At 46.4% G+C, this 15,531-nt stretch overlaps 1 protein-coding gene across 1 annotated transcript in view; it reads right to left on the bottom strand.

Moving 5' to 3' along the window:
- The window catches only part of LOC149371618 (cell adhesion molecule Dscam1-like), a 437,517-nt gene that overhangs the window by 332,498 nt on the left and 89,488 nt on the right, over nucleotides 1-15,531 (bottom strand). The window contains exon 2 of the mRNA XM_089565876.1: nucleotides 11,132-11,455. Coding sequence (XP_089422002.1) covers nucleotides 11,132-11,455 — 324 coding nt within the window. The remainder of the gene's footprint in view (nucleotides 1-11,131; nucleotides 11,456-15,531) is intronic.

Consider the following 15,531-nt stretch of genomic DNA (forward strand, 5'->3'; position numbering starts at 1 on the left):
TAAGAGGCTCATGGCACAGAAAACTACTCCAACAGATGGAGTGGACGATTGATTCATGGGTCTATATTCCACTGCCTTGCCTGAGCGTAGTACCATTATCCTCTGGCTGGAATAGCGAAATAAAGAAGGAAATATGGTTAGTGCTTGCGCAACTGATCAGACCTTATGCGCCAAAGAGCCTTCTACCGTGAACACTTTCGTTGCGGCTTTCTGCTAAAACACTTTCGTGGTAGAGCGCATTTCCAGCCGGATGTTTCGGAGCGACATTTGTGGCATCTAATCTTTTTCACGCCCATAGAGAGAAAGTAGCATGAATGTGCGTGTGTGTATGCACTTGCTTGTACATAATGCAATTCTTTCGAACAAAGGTGAAGAAACGCTTCTTCTTTTGTATGACACGCCTCTTCACAGCTTTGTGTTGTACACATAATCAATGCGAAGGGTACCGGCAACCTTGAAAACATCTCTCTTCAGGGAGAAAAGCTTGCAGTACATCTTTGCAGTTCTTTTGGTTGCTCTGTCATTAATATAATTTTCTGGATGTGGGTTTTCTGTGTGATAGTTGCATTCGCCTCCGTTTGTTCACAACAAGAAACCAATTTCTGCCTGGACCGAAAAAAAAAACGGCGCGTTGGGAAAAAAAGAGAGTAGCTTAGAGTAGGGCGAGTTGAGCAGTGAAATAACTTTTTGCAAGACAGGTAGATGACTAGGGGCTTTAAACGCAGTTAATTTAATGTAACCGAAGGAAGATAAATACGAAGCGGAACGACAAGACGATTGGCCCACTATTTATTATGCGCTTCAGGAGTAGGCTCTATGCCAAAAGTAATAGCGGGAGTACTTCGTTTCAATTTTGAGAAAGTAGTTCCTCGCTAATTGGTTTTTATGGTTGGCGCAAAGGACACAGTAGCCGAGATGGATTGGAAGGAGGGTTCATATTACAGCGACGTGCACAAGCTATACTATTACTGTCTGCACTTGATTTTTGCACAGCTAACTTATTAACTGTTAAATGCAGTTATTGAGAGCATGAGCATGAAGCGCTGCACTATTGAATGATGCTCGCGCGGCGCAGCATGAAAAGAAAGGTAACACTTTGTGGGGAGCTATGTCCTCTTACCCCTAGCTTTTTACGGACATGTGGTATTAGTTACCATATGTGCCTTACATCATAGGTGTTACATGAATGGAATATTTGAACGACGTGTGATGCTTTACATAAAAGAGAGATGGTTTATTTGCACACTGTCAGAGAGGAGGGGCTCGACGTTGATGTAACGCAGTCCGGTCCATAGCCCGATGCGTAAATCATATAAAACGTTAGCAGTGGCTCTAAACGGCACCCAGCTTCAACCTGTCCCTATTTTTAAAGGATTAGATTTGCCATTAGTCACCATCGTATATATCTATAGTGCCGTATTAAGTACAGAGAGGAAGAAGGCGGCTTTTGGCTCATGCAGGCATAAAAACTTGACAGAGTGAAAAGTGTGAAGGCGCAGTATTTACGAAGCTCATGACAAAAACTGGTGTTTTGATTCATTTCCAGCGTCTAAGCTGAAAGGGCACGCAACAACACTGAGCTTCATAGCTAACTGCGTGTATCCTTCAACCAAACAAGGCCTATAATGTGCATTTATCCCCCCCCCCCCCTCCTTCCCCGAGAATCGGTCCTTGGAAGCATGCAACGGAAATGATTAAGGGGCTGACGTGCAAAGAAAAGAGCAGTGTTGCTGTCAAAACGGTCCTGGTTCAGGAAACAAGGGAAGGAAATGAGGAGCTCATTTTAACATACATAAGAAAGAAGTTAACCGTTCACGAAACCATAAAGCAAACGTCCATGTTCAGATCTTTTTAGTTTATGATGTCGATAAATGGATAATTACGAGTGTAATTATTTTATCGCCTAAAGATAATGATAATTGATTATGAAGCACAAAAAAATCAACCACATGCCGCGCCGGTAGGATCTGATCCCACGACCACCGACTTGAGCGTAAAACGTCTGCAGGTTGCAGAAATTAGATGAAGCAGTTTTCGAACTAAACACAGAAATATACACACGGCATTAAAAAGTAAAATCACATTGCGTCATGGAGCAGTCATCAGCATAAGTGCAGGTCTGGAAAATTTCTCTCCTTGAAAATATTTTGCGCGAGATATAAGCTATTTTTCTTTCTTTATTTGTGCCCTTTCCACTGTAGATTCGAAATATTTATTTGTAACCGTACGCTGACATCGCATGAGGTTCCTTTAACTGTGTTGCTCATGATGTGGTAGTGTGGCTTTTCAAATCCTATATTGGACATCATCGGTGAGTGTTATTACTACGTCATACTTAGCTGATGTGTTACTCAGCAGGTAAAAGAGATGGGCTCTTTTCGTTTACAGTGGCAGTGTTATGTACTGCTGTCTTCCTTCTGTACGGCCCTAAAGAAGCCTGAACCTTTTGACACTCCGTTGCCAAAATTTGTAGTCTTGTGTCTTTTTTGTAAGAAAGGAAATGAACTTAAACTACAGCTTCTGGAAGCTGCTTTTCTTCATTCAAAATAAGATATTTGCAAGTAATCCAACACTCTACTGCACGCATTTGTTACAATATACGTGTGCGAAAGCTTGCATATTGCGCGTGCTTTTTTAAGGGCTTGAATGCATAGTGTTTGTGAAGTCTCAATGCACTGTGAGGCTGAATGCTTTTCCTTTTGGTTTGCTTGAGAGTTGGGATTTTTGCGTTTTAAGGTATCTTATTTGTCCCGCTTCAATGCTGTTTATAACTTAACGCTTTTTATTCTTGTTTTCTTGTATTTTGTCTAAAGGGCGAGTGGCATGAAAGCAGTGGAGTGCAATTGGGAGCCGACGCTCGCCAGGCGTTCCAAGAAGCCTGTGCCTCGTCGAATTTGGTCTCGCACCGTAAAATTACTTGTGTATTCTCTTCTTAAGAAGCTTTAGATTGATCCTGGAGCTTCCCACCTTCGCCTAGAAGTTGTTCAGGAAACTAAACTTGACTTGAGGTTGTGACATTGAAATACTGATTTTGGTTTATTGTGCCGCTACGTTGCAGCCATTGGTGGTAGATTTAGCGCCGGGCTAATCACGTTTGCAGCCAACAACAACCTCAAACTCTCGTGTCTTACTCTTTCCACTGCGTACATCTGTTCTGTCAAGAAACAGCAAACGAGCTACTGAGCACTATGGTTCATTATTGGTTTTAAACGCTGCTTCAATACGCAACTGCGGTGGCGTCAAGGTGTCTGCTATGCCCCTTTGTAGTTATAGTCTCAGAAGTGGCGTGCCTTTGAGAAGACTAGACTGAGCACGTCACCTGGCTTGCTGGAGATCATGCTGCATGAAATAGAGTGGTTGAATCATGTGCGTTCCGCGATGGACGAATATTTCTCTATCGTGACGGCTGCTCCAAATTCGGTTTATTTGGCAAGTAAACTTCAGCCAGTCGCGAGTGCTACTGGGGATCAAGCCTTGACGGGACGGGATGAACGTTTGAATAAGATCGGGCGGGTTTATAAAATTTCTGTTTTTATGAAAAAAAAAAAAAACTAATCTTGGTCGCTTGAAAGTATCCTATGAGGTCAGGGAAGGACAGTTATACATAACTCGAAAACAGGTTCCAAATATCTTTCCTCAGCTTACTTGGACACGTTACAAAAACCGATGGAATGTGCCTTCGCGATACCAGCAGCTGTTTATTTGTTTACGAAGAAAAAGTAGTTGTTATTTTTATTTTAACGAAATAAGAAATAATGCCCGCGTCGAAAGGCGGGTGCAAAACAGCACCTACGTCCCACATGCTTCAAATGTCATTTGCAAGAGTGATCCCTTCCATCGACCCCTTTCCCTTTTTACAGTCGTTTCAAACTAAGTTCTTAGATCCTAGCTTTTGGAGCAGCGCTCACATAACTATGTAAAGTTTGACACTAGTGAATACTAAAACTACCCTATTCGCGCATCTTAATTAGCAAAGTTTAGTGTAATAAAAAATACAATGAAGAAAAAAGAATGTATCCACCGCAATCCACACGCGTGGGGCATGCTCGCCGAAAAAATTCTTTATGCAAACAACCTCAGAAGCCGAGCATATGCGTGCAGTGCAAAATTTCGCAAGATGTGTGGAGGACACTAACGACCGGCGCGATCCTGCGTGGTAAATCCGGCAAAAGGGTTTTGCGAATTGTGCGAGTCTCGCCGTCGCCGACGCATCCGCTCGCCCGTTTTGCAACCTTGGTAGAAAAAGCGTCGTTTTCACACTCGGCCGCAGAAATTTCGTTTGGCGCCCGCGCAGTCAGTTTAGCCGCATCGCTCGACGAGACACCCTCGCGCCCACTCGCTTTGGCGAGCGAGCGCAACACAGCCAGTTTGAGAACTGGCTTCAGCACTAATCACTGATCTCGAAATAAGTAACGTCATTAAAGTGTCGTTTTCGGGCCGGCCGCTTTCACCCACTGTCCCCAAAACCCGTTCCTCCCATGCCTCCCTTCCTTTCCTCCTCGGCTGCACATCCAACAGTCCCGCTTTCCCTCTTTCTCTTCCACCATCCGTCCTCCTTTTCGCTGTCCCCAAAACTTTCTCCCCGACAGCGTTTTCTGACACGCGAACACCCGGATCCAGTGCGCGTGTGTTTGTGCGCGTGTTATTTTATTTCTCGCGCAGAGATCCCCTTAAACTGCGCGAAACGTTTCCAGACTGGCCGGCTAATGAGAATCGTTTGATCTCATTTCTAGTTTGTTTTGTTTTCTGATCTCTGTAGCGTACAGTGGATGTAGCAGCGGACATTTAGACGCGAGCAGCGCCATCACCACTGGGTGAGGGAGAATATTTATCAGAGACGGCTGTGGTTGCGGAGCAAATACGGCGTTTCTCGACACGATTTAAGCTTTTCAGCGAGACCCGATGCGCCTACGACATAACTATGTGCGCCAGTGTCTCGCACGTTTTTTGCTTTGCCTCATTTGAAAAATTTCACGTGTCAGGCGCAGTGCCGTGATATATTTGAAACCAGACTGTGGTGCATGTAAAAAAAAAAAATTAACCGCATGTTTGAGCCGTGCATAATTAGGGTTTCTTGGGGAGGGGAACCAAGCGTTGTTGCGCACTCGCCAGTGCGGTCGATTATTAATCTGTTTTCAGCGCACTGGTACTTATCTTTCCGGCCAAATGTAAATTTCACAACTTCCTTGTTCGGTGGCAAGATATCACGTGAAGCAATTGGTGTGATGTCTTGACGTTTTTTTCTTTTCTTCTCGAGGAAGAAAGCCTACTATTAATCAGTGAAAGAATACAGACACGAAAACGAGAATTACAATCCCTGGCAAATTAGTGAACTTGAAACTCGGCGCAGGGCCTGATGCAACTTTAATAGCTGATTTTGCTTGCTACTTTAAATGCTAGCGTTAAGACTCTGAGACAGATGGCACGATAACTATTTGAAGTTAACTGCTAACGGAAACGTGATAGCATGATATATACCGCGTTAGGGGAGTTTTCTGGGCTGAGTTAGAGCCCGGAGTTTCACTGGAAAGTGTCTGCGACGTGACACGAGAAAGCTTGAATGCCTGCTCAAAAAGAAAAGGAAACAAAAAATGTAGCCTTTACTCCCACGAATAAAACTTGTGCTTAGCGACAACACGTAACATATGCCCTATTGCTTCTCCATGGGTCTCGCGATTTACATATTTTAATGAGGGAACAGGGGCCAAGCTTGCAATCGCTACAGAGTGCTTGTTATGTGCTCAATTTGGATATGGGGTCTGCAGTTAAACGCACACTTAATAACGTTCCTGTGGTGTGTAACTGTTTAACACAGCGCAGAGATAATTACGGAAAAGCTGGTGCCTCTACTAATTTGGACGCCAGAGCTAAACCAAAGCCGGCAGATGGGCGTGCAGGGCGGCTGAAGGAGAGCATGCGCTGATATTAAAGCTGTCAAAGGTCTCTAAGTGGAAACCTAAAAGATTATTATTGGGTGTCTCACTATGCGATATTCCCAATATTTTTCGTCGCCAACTCCGTACCTAATTCTAGCTGCCTTTGCGATTCTATGCCAGCTGGAATTTATCGCACCATGATGGCCCTCATCTGTCAGCCTAGTGATGCTGAACTGAATAGCCTGAATAACAATGTATTTCTTGAGTAACCTCATTTTAAGAAATCATTTTTTAACTTTGCTTCGTATTTTCAGTAAAGAAAAATGCTGAGCGAAACTGGAACTCAAATATTTTTATTACAACAGAAATATTCATAAAGCGAAAAAAAAATTGAAAGGGCAATCCTGCGTATGCGCTGCTAGGCGGAGCGCTTTTCAAAGAAAGGAAAAGTATGACTGCAGAACAAAGCGCCGCTAGGGCGGCACCAGCAATTTTCCTGGGGCAGCGCAGAAACTGCGCATTAAATTGAGGTGGCCAGCTGGTCGCTCGAGAAGAACCTGCCTCATAAGCGTACTGGAGGGAAACGCGGAATAGGGCGGTAAGCAAAAAATAAAAGGGAAGAAGACGAGTGAAGAGGGACGGCATTCGCTTCTGAGCGCATATAAAAATGAGAACTTAAAACACAAGCCGGAGACAAAAAACGACTACGGCCAGGCACCCGAGATGAGAGCAGAGTAAAAAATTGGAAGAAAAAAAGGATAAAAAAAGCAAACTAGGATGCATGAAGCACGCCCTCTTGTGGCCTCCCTTCTTCCTTCGGTCAAGGGTCCCCCTTTCTCCCTATTTACGTTTAGGGAACAAAATGATAGGCCGGAAAAAAAGGAAAAGATTGGGAGAGGAGATTCAGAGGGAAGAAAGAAAGTGCATTTTCGTCGCTGGCGTTCAGACCGCCTCTCCAGCGCCTCCTCCCCCGATCTGTTCATTCCCTCTCGACTCTTAAATAGCGCGCTCCTGAGCGCCCTCTGTGCGGCTTCTTTTCTCCGCTATTAATTTGCGACGCACCTCCCAGCCCGTGCGCCAGCGAACCGCCGCGTGCATTGCGCCGGGGATAGTGGAGACAGTGTGAGAAGACAGTGCCATTGTTTCGGAACACAAAAGCGCCCTAAGAGCGGTTTGCTAACCACTCTCGGACGGCAGGCCTTTGAAGCGTTTCCACACTTTCGCATACGGTTACGCGCGCACGAATTCTGCGCTGGAAACGCCTGGGAACGCAGGTGCTCCCCTTTCGAAGGGGAGCGACAGGGGAACCAAGAGCACTCGTGCGAGGGCTGCGCGCATATTTCGACAATGGGCGCGCCCGACCGGGCGAGACGTAGACTGATGCAGAGCGCTGCCTGTATGGTGGGCTGCACGGCCGAAAGACAGGCTCCGCGAGTAACTATAATTGGTTTCCCCGTTTTTATTGTTTTGCGTAATGCATATAGAAACGGCTGAAAGAGGCTGCAGGCGACTAGACTAGGCACGCGAAGTGCTGAAGATGAGTTCCAACGATAAACAGACGGTAGGGAAAGCATTGTCGATCCTTAAACGGTTCTCGGAGTAATTTAAATCAACCTTTTAAACGCGCCACCTTTTCTCGACTTACAGGAAACCGGTAAGAGAAGCCGGACTTTACGCCTGTATCACGTCTCGCTGACACAGTCCAACTACCTTTGTGTAAACCCTCGAACTTCCTCTTAGTGCCTTAGCTTCGTGGCTATCTATTCGGCAGGCTAATGGGTAGACGAGGGTTGGAATATGAGAGACTCGTGATACACACGCGAAGAAAGCCAATGGTCATCGATACGAAGGAAAGCGAAGGGAAATGTTTCTGTTTTTATTATTTGTGGTGTTAATGAGTGGAATATTAATTGTGTAATCATTTTACGGCTGAAAGATGCTTGGTTAGAATGTAGTAGAGGTCTTGGGTTCGGAGGCGGTTGGTTCGGATCCCACCGGCGGAATGTAGTTGTTCCTTCTTTCAAATCAAGTATCTTTCAGCCATAAAATATTTGAGCCGTTAATTTGCTATTGATTTACACCACAAATAAAAAAAAATGATGTTGCCCTTGCTTTCCCTGGATTTTGTGACTGTACGCTCTCTACATAGTCATACAGGGTATTTATTATAACTGGAGACCGGACTGACGCGTTTGTGCGCGGCAAATCAAAGGGCCTGGAAATCCCCTCTAGTGCAGGTGAGATGTGTTCTATGGGAACACATTCTGAGATAGCACGGGCATCTCTTGGAATAACCCGCTCGTCTCGCAGGCTGGCGGACAGTGAAGGAGATTTCTTTCTGTCTGAGCATGTCCAGCTGATTTGTTCTGTTTTTTTTTCTTTTTGTCTGGGTATGGGCCGAGCTCATTGCTGCAGCCTCATTGATGTCACTTACTGCGAGGCTTCCCACGGCCCCGTCATGTTTCCTCTGGGGATTCATCTGCTTCTACTGTGGGCAAGCGCGTAGGACGGTCTCCTTTCTCATCGGATTAGGCACTCTATTCATGGCGATGTATCGTCAACACAAGAGCAGACCATGGCTGGGGAAAAGACCTTCAGTGTGTTGGAATCCGTAGAGGTGTCTCTTGCGCAAACAGATTCTGCTGAGAGCTGAAAAAGGCCATTAGCGTTACCAAGGCTACCTATTCATGCGATGTGTGTGACGCCGACGGCCGCTAAACGATGAGAATTGGGCGAAAAAAAAATGTGGTCGGTTTAATACATGTCTTTTGGATAGCTCGAAAATATCTGGTCTCAAAAACACTAAAAACTACGTTCGCTTCTTTCTAATATACAATGGAATGCATACCGCAACGGGACGCGATTGCTCAATAGTTGTGCGTTGCATTCGTTAGTTCATTACCTAGGGTGGTATGAAGGCTTCCGTATAAGTTCTTAGGTTTTTTGTCGTATATTTTAAATAGTGCACCAGAGCAGAATTGTTGGTCAGGCACCACTTTTACGTGCTTGGGATTAACAGCATCACCTTGCGCTTGAAGAAACGTCTATTTCTGCCCCCGAGACCTGCCCACGCCCCCTTCACTTCTTTTTTTCGTGTTTCTAATCAGTGCAATTTCATTTTGAAGCATTTCAATTGTTTAAATCTTTATCCGTAGGCTATAAGAGAAGCTTCTTAATGCTAGATAACACGGCACCACCGCTCCGCTCTTCCATAAATTTAAGGCGGGGAAGAGGGACCCGTAAGCTGAATTTTCTTAGACGACTGCCTGTTTATGCCCATTTATTGTTCACGAGACTTTGTTCGGCTCATGTACTATCAGCAACGACTGAAACGCGAACACGAAATCTGCGGAGGCAACAAAAATACACCAATATATTAGCTCCCGCAGAGGAAATACAAGCGAGGTTGATTAGCGCTTCTGGAGAAGAGTCTCTGCACCTTCGAAATTGAGTTAACCTTAGCTGGTATGAATCTTCCCCTTGCTAAGAGCTTCTCAGTTTTCTGTTCATGTCTCAGTTGTTTTGTTCGCATCTCATTTTTTTCTGATAGTACGTGCTTTTGTTATACGCCCAATGGTTCTTATTCCGAGAGGCAGCTCTTGGGCAGTGCTCTATATATATCTTCCTGAATGCCCTCATTTCAGGCATGTTTGAATGATCACGTTTCGACTTGCGCAACTTTAGAGATTCCATTATCGTAGTAGGTATGAACATGCGCGTATCTTAGAGCTAATCGCCATGTAGGCGTGCCCTGCAATTAATTCACCAGCGTCGCAGCCAGCCAGTAAGATAAGCTTACTTTTGTTGTTCCCAGTCGCGGTTTTTTCCATGGGACTTGACTACAGCTGCTTTTTTTTAAGAACAAGGAATTTACGGCAACATTACATACGATGTCTCACGAGTGAACTTTTTACGTTCAGCTTCCTTCAACGAAAGCATGCCTAATCACAATGGCTTAGAAAGAATTAAATTGTAGGGTTGATTTTGAACAAATATGGCTTTAAAGTTTTATAACTCGATATCAATAGGGCATTTGTTGAGGGTTTACTTTCGACTGTTGTAAGGAAGCGCGTCTTTGAAATGATTTTCCTTGCCCTCGTGAGCCTTATTGCAACCACTTTCAGCGCGGTCGCGTTTCCTTGCTGGAAACAACGAGCCTTGCTTGAAAGTGAAAAACTGCAGGTAGATGCCTAACCTGCTGCGATTTGATAAATAGTGACTCCCCCTTGTAGTCTTTTGGATGCTGTAAGGATCGATGTTGGTGCCAGGTTGGCTGTATAAATTTTACTCCACATTGTTCTCTTGCGCAAAGTGCACTATCATCATTATCGAGTTTTGTTTATGACCAACTCTTCCTTTCCTCATGTTTCTTTGCCTTTTCTCATTTTGAAAAGTAAACCTCTCCCTCTCGTCTTTGATATCTGGGAGTGTTCCTAGATAGCTTCATTGGCAAGATGGACAGCGCTATTACTGTCAGTGTCACCTTCTGACCCTATAGTATGAAGAAATTGCATTCAGCCGATAAGATTAGAGGAAGCTGCCAGAATTCATCTTTCATCGCTTGGCTTAATAAATGTAGGCTTGATCTTTCTCTTCTTTCCAACAGCATGGCTATGGAAGGAAGAATAGATGCACAGGAGAGCGACTGCGAATTGTAAGCCTTTGGAACAGCCTTATCGATAACATAGCGACAAAGTCTGACCGCGGCATACTTCGCGGCAATTTAATCAGCTCCTTTTTAGAACCTCACCGACCCGCCCTTCGGTGTTGCACATTGGTGTACCTGAGACCTCTGAAAACCGTGCGGTGATGTTGAAGTTCGATGTTGAAGTTTCAGCTGTACTTTGTTTTGAAAATTTGTGCTCGCGCTTTTTCATTCATCTTTATCATATTTTCGGTTCTTTGTTATTGAATTTCTCTTTCTCTTTTTTACTTTTTTTCTTGCAACACTCCATCTGGAACGCACCCGCCCCCTCCCCCTCCCCCCCCCCCCCCAACACAGACACATGTACACACTATAAAATACCTTCAGACCTTTAGCAACGCAAAATGAACAAGGAAGGGAGGAGGCTCATGGTTCTTAGCCTCTAGGCTAAGCGCCCTGAGGCTTCTTCTTCCTTGTTAACTTTGTGTCGTCATGAAACCCAAGTACCTGCCCTCTGTTTACCATGAACTCCGGGCCTGTAACGCGTAAATGGAGAGATGAACCTTTAATGGACAAATAACTGAAATGACACGAAAAGGGGGGCACTCACTGGCCCTGACTTGGACGTCCCTGCTTCCCACGGAGCCGGCGGAGTTCGACGCCACGCAGCGGTACGTGGCGGCGTGCACGTCCTGCCGGTAGTCCTGGGCGCGGAAGGGTGCGAATGACAGCGTGCCGTCGGGGCGCACCGCCACTACGCCGGACACGTCGCGGACTGGCAGGCCCGTACTCGCGCGTACCCAGTGCACATCGGGCCGGGGGGTACCCTGCACTGTGCACGGCACCAGGGCCCCTGTGCTGTTGTAGAAGGTCACCCGGCTGGGCGGCTCAAGCGCGAAGCTGGGGCCCGTCGGTCGCTCGTCGTGGGGCCGTGCTGCACGAGATAAGAAGCAGAACAGTGTGGGTGCTCTTTCAAGAAGTGAATAATAAATACAAGGGCTCTTCATTATGAACACGGTGTTGAGGGTTGCTAGCCTGCGGCTCAGGCTGCCCAACAGAACCCGGCACCTCGAAGCTAGTTTCAGAGGAATAATTCGCCACGTCACTATCGGGTCTGTTTTCAAAAGATACTGAGAAATAATTGTAGTTGGCCTCTATGCATTGATCACTTCGCACTCACAACACAGAAACTGCTTATCCCGAAAATGGAGCTTTTGTAAGATAGAAAGTGGAGAAAAATAAAATACTGATGCCGCCACCACCGGTCTCTTTAGCAAGCGATGCGACAAGTTTCTTTTTCTTGGGCAAGGGGGGGGGGGGGGGGGGGGGGGGGGTCATGGATCCTAGAGACTAGGCTGCTCCAACATTCATTTCAAAAGATAATCACCGAGTGTTTTCTGCTGTAAACGTCATCAGTTTGTATCGAGCGGCGGGAACATTTTTAAATCCAATTTTCTCAGCAATATACACACCGGGAACGATGAATAGTAGAAGAAGTACTAGCAAAACACGTTTATTCCAACCATAAAGTTTTTAACCAGACTCCGGAAACTGGAAACCGGAAGTACGAAACCCGTTCGGGTTCACACCATCACAGAGTGTGATGTACTGTGAAGAATTCAAAGGTGTATGGCGTAAACTGATCTCTTGAAAATACAGAATGCGAAAAATGTGCTGAGTACATATGATGTGAAAGGCAATTACCGTTAACGAAAAAAGCGACAATCTCAAACTGCAGAGAGTGCGACGCCATGTTCATAATCAGGTGAGACTTCATAAAATGTCATCCCTCGTAGCCATTTGGAACGTACTTGGAGACAATCGGAGACATACGAAACCCTTCGGAGCCATTCGGAGCTACTCGGAACCAATGAGCGCGTATAGCATGCGCTCTTGCCACTTTTGCTGTGGGGTTCGGTGCTACCGGACGTGTCGTGGAACCAGAGCCAACTACATTGCGGGATCTGACAGCAGTGTAAAATAAGCGTGCTTGGGCCGCTCAACACAGGAGATGGCTTCATCAGAACCCTGCGGTACATGAACGTGTCCTTGTGCGGTTTTTTATCATTATAAGGTTATCAGTGATGTAATAATAAGCATATTCGAGAAAAGCATATAAACAAGATATTTAATAACAGGTACCGCAGACAATCATGCGCAGAGATGAGATTAAACATGAGCTGAAATGCCGGGTATTTAACTTCGCTGATGAGCATTAGAATACGGTGAATTACAAAGTAAGGAACGGCTATCACGTTAGTCCATGCTAGTAGTAAGGTGCACCGTTTATGCAGAATTGTTGACCTTTAACATCAGAGTTGACTTCTCAATCTGAATTCATAATTATACAAGGCATATTGCGTCACTTTCCGTGAAGTCCTTACATCTAGTCGCACCGAAACAGGCGAATACGCGGCTAGGATGACACAGCTAACGCGTGTACTTTTAGAACTCTTTATCACAGTATTGAGATAATTCAAAAGCAGTGCAATTGCCGTATTCGAATACCCCTCTACTGCGGTTTCAAAAGCGCCAGCACATGCTTTTGTCGGCTTTAGATAAGGGTTACAGGGCCGGCGACACTTCGATATCTGAGGAGCCTGCCGATACCCGAATAAAGCTTCCCTCTCCTCGCCTTAAGGGTTCCTTCTAAGATCTCATCCCTTCTTTCCATAGCGGACCCTTTTGCTGTTCGGTTCTCGCGCGGGTATCTCTATTCCCTATCTACTTTTGTTTCTATTTTTCTCCTTTCGTTTTGCCGTCCCGATTTCAGGCCACCGACTAAACAAGCCTATTGCGGTAAGAGCGGCGTTGAAATTGACCGGTGTGGAAATACGTGGCGGCCGATTTCTACGAAGTGCAACGCTTTTAGGGAGCACCGCGCCACGGCTTGAGTGGTTGCAGCGTCGCAGTACACACAATCTTCTGCAGCAGCCATAAACGGTGCTGGCGGCTGGGTGAGAGTGGAGAGGGGACTTGCAGAGATGGCGAGAGACACCAGCGAAAGAAAAAGTGTGGGTAGAAGAAGAATAAGAAGATGGGGACGACCAGCCGTTCTCCGCTTGGCTAGGCTTTGGACCGATTCTGGCGATCCCACCTCGCTGACTCGATACGAATCGTTACAAATTGCCGAGCTTAGGCGCCATAGCATGCCAGCCTTTTCCCGTGCTGGCCACACAGCGCTGTTGCTCGGCTCTTCCTCCCCGGAGGAGTATACGTGTCCGAAAAAAAGAAATCAACAAAACAATGCGTCTGGGTTTCGGGTCCCGCAGAAAACCGTCGTTCCTTCAGGCGCTGGAAACAGAACAGTAAGAGAACGCACAGACACACAGAAAGGGAAAGAAAGAAGAAAAGCAGAAAGCAGTGGATGGCGATGAAGTAAATAGAAAGCTCCCCCCAGGGCGACAGCATTGGCGGGCCCCAAAACGCTCGGGCACAATCTGGGCGGAGGCTAACTCGGCGGCGCGCGCGGACGGGGGGTATACGTGGAGAAAAGGGGATTTCGCGACGATGCGGTGCTTCGCAGTCCGAGCGTGAAAAACCCGGCCCGCCAGCACTGCCTGGCAATCGCCTTCGCTTGTGTGCTTGTCCTGTAAGCGGCACGAGAGGAAGGGAGAGATGGCAGGAGGAGGGAATCCAGGGGGGTGCCCTGCGGTGAAATCCCTTACTCTTTCGTCTCGCCCTCTTTGCCTTCTCTCGTTCCTTCTCTTTCCTATTCGGCCCCAGTGCCCAAACTCCGTATTTGCAATCTTCGTACTTTTATTTTCTTACTTCTTTTCTCTGTTCTTCTGTCGCTCGTCTTTGCCGTGGCTGCTATCCGAAACCCCTTCGGACGCCGCTGCTCCGTCTAGCGGGCGGGGGCTATCACGAGCCTTCAAGACCGACTGTTCGTTCCCAGGCGACGGAGTGGTGGTTCTTGTGTTGCTGGGGAAAATTCGCAGGCTCCGGTCGCCAGTGGGTAGCCACAAATCTAGCGGATAATCCGATTGCGGTCTTGATGGATGGCGTCCCGCTTCTGTCCAGCGGACGGTAATCGAGATCCGGTTACGGCCCGCTTGGCGCGAGCGTTGTCCCGGCTTGGCTCGCCTGCCGGCTGCGGCTTGGACTCGGACTCTCACGGAGAGGCGCGCCGACTTTGATGCGGGGACGAGGCGCTTAGGGTTGTCTTGCTCTCCGCAGCATCCATGTACCTCGGCGGTTTGTCGTGGAGTGGTAGTATATTCGTATTGGCCAATTTGTCTGGCCGTCTTTCTTTGTACCATCAGCTGCACTCTTGAAATGCTCTTAAGAATGTAACCGGATCCTGGCGTTTTTTTTTTCACTGCTTCTACATGGACACAAAGCAGCGCCGATGCAGAGACGACAACAGTCCTTGAGAACATGTTTTAGTCAGTGGCATTGCACGTACTGTGAACTCGAAGCTTTGCTATTTCATCCTGAGCGAATCAAATCCGCGCTGCTTAAAAAAGATATATTAAACCTGTCAATCATATGCCCCGTTATATACCCGTGATTGAGAGCACCCCCCTCTCTCCCCCAGATTAATCAAGATCTTAATCACACGGTAAATGCTTTTAATATATTACGAAAAAAGAATCAGTGACTGATTGACTTGCTACTTGATAATTTACTGACCTGTTGACTGACTGACTGGCTGAGGGATGGACTGATTTACAGCTCCATTGATTTGAAGAATGGTTGATGGACTGACTGACTGATTATTAAGTGACCGACTGACTGGCTGATTGATCGAATGATCGAATGATTTTCGACTGACTGGCTGAGGAATCTACTGATTTACTTGTTGATTGATTGATTTATTCGAAGGTATTTGACTCTCTGACCAATTGGTTGATTGATCGCCTTACTGACTGACTGATAGACAGACTGGCTAAACTACTGACTGACTGTTGACTCACTGGCTGAGTGACCGACAGATTGATTACTTGATTGACTGATCCAATAGGGGTCCAACTAACTGACCTATTGACTTACTGGCTGATTGAGGGA

This window comes from Amblyomma mixtum, chromosome 1 (assembly GCF_055824585.1).
Source record: "Amblyomma mixtum isolate Tamu chromosome 1, ASM5582458v1, whole genome shotgun sequence".
Taxonomy (NCBI): domain Eukaryota; kingdom Metazoa; phylum Arthropoda; class Arachnida; order Ixodida; family Ixodidae; genus Amblyomma; species Amblyomma mixtum.